Here is a 4,984-nt window from a genome sequence, read left to right on the forward strand (position 1 = left end):
CCACACCCACAAAAAAAAAAAAAATTAATAGTTTTTAGAAGGTTAACCAATCACCATTCAGGTACCACAGAAAGCAGACCCCACACACACTCCAAACACTCCAAAGTCATTATTAATAACCAGATACACATGCATCTGCACTCCAAAGTCATTATTAATAATTGGATACAAAGGATATAAACGTAGAGTTAATAAAATTAGCTAAAATCGCCAGAGGAATGAATTAATAAAATGGACAAACACTCCAAAGTCATTATTAATAACCAAATACAAAGGATAGAAACCTAGAATTAATAAAATTAGCCAAAATCCCAATGTATCTAATCATAACCAGTAATGTCTGTTTCGGCGCACTAATCACTTCAACGGACAGCTGCGGGCATTATGATGTGCATACTCGCCGCACACCCCGCACTTTCTGCTAGCCTTGCCACTCCTCTCAATAGCTAACTCGCGTTGGCTTTTAATTCGCTTGCCGGTCCCTTTGTTTTTTGCTTGAGCTGGCGGTTTGATAATTATGGACGTCGGCGGCTCCACACCGCACAAAGCTGCAATGGCAACACCGTTTCCTTTTGGGGGGTCAACGTCCATACCATCGCCCAGAAACTCGTCTCTTAATTCTTTTATTACCTGTAGCATTCGCGTTTGGCGCACTTTATTGCTTCCAACTATCACGGCACAATTGTGTATCTCAGTCCACAACTGACTAGGCACAGTTTCTAAAGGAGGGCAGTCAGAACATCGAGCACACCAGCTAGCTAGTCCTTCTTGCTTACACCATCGTGCTGCGATGTACCGCGATGGCAAGCTCACCATTTCGGCATCTTTGAACACAAGAAACATATGCCGGCAAACAAACCCCAATCTTTCAAACAACTTGCAGCTACATGTCGCAATAGTCAAAGACGGGGTATATTCAACAGTATGGGCAACGTTGTACTCCCCTCTAATGTCGTAACGGATGCACTCACCATATGCATGGATCCCCACAACACTGCAATAAAAACATGCAGCTTCGATCTCTACCTGGAGCTCATGAAACACTGTTAAGGTAAATACCTGCGCCATGTGTCGCTCCAATGCTAAAGGAGTTTTGAAATCAGGCAAGGACCCTTCACTCTCAGCATTTAATTTACTTTGTCTGTGCCGTTGAGTTTCTAGGACGCTCTCAAATTGCACGTAGAACTCGACCAGACTGCATGTGTTCTCCGCTTCTGAACGCGAGGTGGTACGTAGAACACCGCTCATGGGTAAATCTAAAAAATATGAAGGAATCCAAAACCTCCATCGGTGCCCCGTTAAGTTGTACTTCTCCATTAATGACTGCCATTGCGTTTCAAAATCATCAATGCTAATGGTCTCATTCCACACAATGTTGTTAAGCTGGTTACGGAAATTCTGATCTTTTGATAGTTCAGCCCCTGACTTCTCACTCACTTTGGTCATGATATGCCACATGCAGTAACGATGACGGCACTCTGGCAGTACTCGTGCAATAGCACTCTTCATAGCCGGATCTTCATCAGTTACGACGCACAAGGGGCTCTTTCCCATTGCTGTTTTAAATCTCTCCAGGACCCACACGTATGAGTCAGTGCCTTCTCGAGTTACCAACCCACCAGCAAACGTAATGCACCGTTTGTGATGGTCTACTCCGGTAAAAGGTATGAACACCAAACTGTACCTGCAATACAACGAGTTCACACGTTAGCATGGTGGCAACAAATTTAGTGATTCGGACGCCGCCCAATTCCCACTAACATGTCACCAACGTGCACTTAACATGAACAATACAAAAATTCACAAAAACAATATTAAGTGACTACTACATTTCAGTATGATTAGCATGCACAGAATGAACGGTGTAACGTTGACATACCTATTCGTACCATACGTTGCATCAAAAGAAATCACATCACCGAAACTCAAAAAATTTTGACGCCCGGTGTGGTCAGCCCAAAAAAGACGCGCAACATGGTTTCCTTCATCAAGATAGTAATCAAAGAAAAAGTTCTCACAAACGTCATGTTTTTGGTTAAACATTGCAATGATCATCTCTCCGTCCTTATCGGCAACGTATGACTGGAGGTCCCGTTTGAAATTATGGAACTCCGTTTCTGTTGCACCAACGTTGGCGAACGACCCCACTGATTCCTTGTATAATCGGAAGCCTTTAGACCCACCCACGTTAACTTTAATACAATTCGTAAGGAACGCTTGCTGGGCCACGTCCAGTTTTCTGTTGATTCGCATAAACAGTTTCGAAGGCTCGGAGCACATGCGGTGGGTGTGTTCGGGAACAAAAATACTGACAATGAAGCCCGCACCTTTGTCTTTTGTGATGCAAATTTGAGCGTTGCAATTAACCCTGTTAGATACTCGTCTCCTACGTTGAGTGCTCGGACCACCACTGCCACCCTCTACTGGTTTTGGGGTGCTTCTACCGCCACCTTTTACGCTTTCTCGGTTGCATAACAAATAACGTGTTGTAACCTTGCCATCACGGCCTCGCTTTAGTGTGCCTTGCCTCACAGAGAAGCCACATGTTCTCGCATAGGTCATATAGAAATGCACCCCTTCTGCTATTGTGTTGAAACGGTAACCGACAGCTGGGGTAATTGCACTATCCACGGTAGGCCACCAATATTTGACTGGTATACTGATGTACCCACCCGTGCCCACACTCTCTTGCCTCCAGTCAGCTGGGGGGGAAAAAAAAAGAATTATCAACACCCGAATATGCATACCAAAAATGTTAGTTTGAGCTATTATATTATAATAACTGTACCCAACCAGCAACAGAGTCAACATGTATCCCCAAAAAATAGACAAATTGTAGCAATACGCAGCCTGCCAAAAGGTTCAGAACATCCATTGCATGCTACCCGCCACAGTTTTCATTAAATGCATACTTCCCCATGACTTAATTAAGTAAAATCACAAATTTAAAGGATAATAGTTATAGTAAATTCATACACGATCTGTACAAGAACCAATTGCTTCTTAACCGTAAAATACTTGCGCAAATAGCTATATCAAATAAGAAATGTCTTGATATGATTTCAAACGAGATCGTATAAATAAAAAAAGTAGATTGTAAAGAATCCAACGGAATATTTTCAATGGAGTTCCCGGAGAATGAACTCCGGGAAGGTAGAGTAGAAATTACGATGATCAAATATGATAAAATAGTAAAACACGTTCAATCCAAAAAGATTTCTGATTCATTTTTTCCTTATGACACGATAATCAAATATAGATTCACGGATTTTTCGAGCAAAACACCAATCCGCATTTGAGTTCGGATTGGAATTATGATTCAAGTGAAGTAAGCCTATTTCTTTTTTTTGAAAACCCAAGCATACAACAGGATGCCACTATTGCTTCATAGAAAATGATGCCACTAATCTAAATTAAATCAAATAATTGATATGGATTACTATATATTCCAGTGGTGAGAAAATACCCTATCATGCTAATAATGTCCTTAATGTAAGTTATGGATTACTAGCTTCAGTAAGTTAAAAAAGTGTTCTAAAATCTTAGCCACCAAACAAGTAAAAGTAGACAATTTACTCTATAATCTCAAAACAACAGATTAGATAAACTTTATCAAACACTACCAACATGTATAACAACAATTACCGATCCTGAACAGAAAAATATGTCAATGTGATGTATACATGATGTTCCAAGTATTTAAATAGTCAGTTCATATACTATCATTCTAAGTGTTTCAGCAATCCATTGGTAATATTGCTGGCATAGCTACATGAGGCCCGATAGACATTCTGTAAAACTGATATGAACATTCAGTAGAAAGACAGCTGAACATTCCAATACTGAGCGTTTAACTTAAATGTGATGAAATTTTAAGTTCATAGATAATCAATATCCGATCCAACACACTGGGCTAGGGGAGCTTGGCTCATAGTACAATTCGCATAAACAAGCATTCCAAAAAAAAAAAATGGAAAATTCAGAATTTCTTTCCACAACAAAGCTTTAAAAATTAAATTTCAATTCGTTCTCAACAGTAGAGGTAGAAGAAGTTTTTCCGAACTATTTGAACTATTATTGGTGCACCGGAAAAGGTTATTGGTTGGCATGGCACTCTGTGAACATGGGGGACGTACCTGGTGGATTACCCGGAGGGAGTTGCAGCGGCGGCATGCCGTAGTCGCCGGTAGTCTCTGGTGTGGTGCTTTCCATGGTTCCACGCGCAAATCTAACCACTGCAAAAGTGAAAAGTCTCTAAACATAGCATTTGACAAAATGTAAGCTTAATTAACTTCATTAAATTCTGACTGGCTTTTGGATGTCAAGATCAGAAGAAGAGTTCTGGCTCGTCGGTGGTTTGCAAGCGCATAGGGTATTGGTGCACCGGAAAAGGTTGTTGCTTGTCATCATGCTGCTCTGTGAACATGGGGGACGTACCTGGTGGATTGCCCAGAGGGGGTTGCAGCGGCGGCATGCCGTAGTCGCCGGTAGTCTGTGGTGCGGTGCTTTCCATGGTTCCACGCGCAAATCTCTCCAGGGTATGTGCTACCGAAAAACAAAAAAAAAAACACAAATGATGAACGACCGCATAGTTTGCAGGAAACACGCACAGTTTATTAAAATTAGTTTATCGCAAACTCTGAAATGCACCCCTACATGGCAGTGCACGGGAACTACAATGCACCAAATCTCCAACCGTCAGATCGCACAAATCAGTGCACCACAACAGTCCACTAGTTCACATTAAAACAAGGGTGTGCACCAGAAAAGAACCCTATATATATATATATATATATATATATATATATATATATATATATATATATATATATATATATATATATATATATATATATATATATATATATATCGGGGACGGGGCGGGGCGGGGAGAGTACTCCCCATCCCCGCCTCCGTCCCCGGTGGGGAATTCAAAATTGTCCCCATCCCCATCCCCGGTCACCTATTTCTGTCCTCATCCCCG

The 4,984-nt window shown here is 41.4% G+C and overlaps 1 protein-coding gene across 1 annotated transcript; it reads right to left on the reverse strand.

Moving 5' to 3' along the window:
• Window positions 1–357: 357 nt before the first annotated feature.
• On the reverse strand, window positions 358–4,513 carry LOC109178529 (protein FAR1-RELATED SEQUENCE 5-like). The gene is made up of 4 exons (XM_019328163.1): window positions 4,438–4,513; window positions 4,137–4,235; window positions 1,880–2,702; window positions 358–1,684 (listed from the first exon to the last, which is right to left on the reverse strand). Exons 1-4 carry the CDS (start codon window positions 4,511–4,513, stop codon window positions 358–360), a joined length of 2,325 nt encoding a protein of 774 aa, XP_019183708.1.
• Between the last annotated feature and the right edge of the window lie 471 nt (window positions 4,514–4,984).

This window comes from Ipomoea nil, unplaced genomic scaffold (genome assembly GCF_001879475.1).
Source record: "Ipomoea nil cultivar Tokyo-kokei standard unplaced genomic scaffold, Asagao_1.1 scaffold0852, whole genome shotgun sequence".
Lineage (NCBI taxonomy): Eukaryota > Viridiplantae > Streptophyta > Magnoliopsida > Solanales > Convolvulaceae > Ipomoea > Ipomoea nil.

Bases quoted from the DNA above. Each gene is read 5' to 3' on its own strand.
- LOC109178529 (XM_019328163.1), bottom strand. From the start codon at position 4,513: ATGGAAAGCACCGCACCACAGACTACCGGCGACTACGGCATGCCGCCG. The intron at 4,236-4,437 runs GTACGTCCCCCA...TCACTTTTGCAG, and splicing joins CCCTCTGGGCAATCCACCAG to TGGTTAGATTTGCGCGTGGA. The intron at 1,685-1,879 runs GTATGTCAACGT...GTTGTATTGCAG, and splicing joins GCAACGTATGGTACGAATAG to GTACAGTTTGGTGTTCATAC.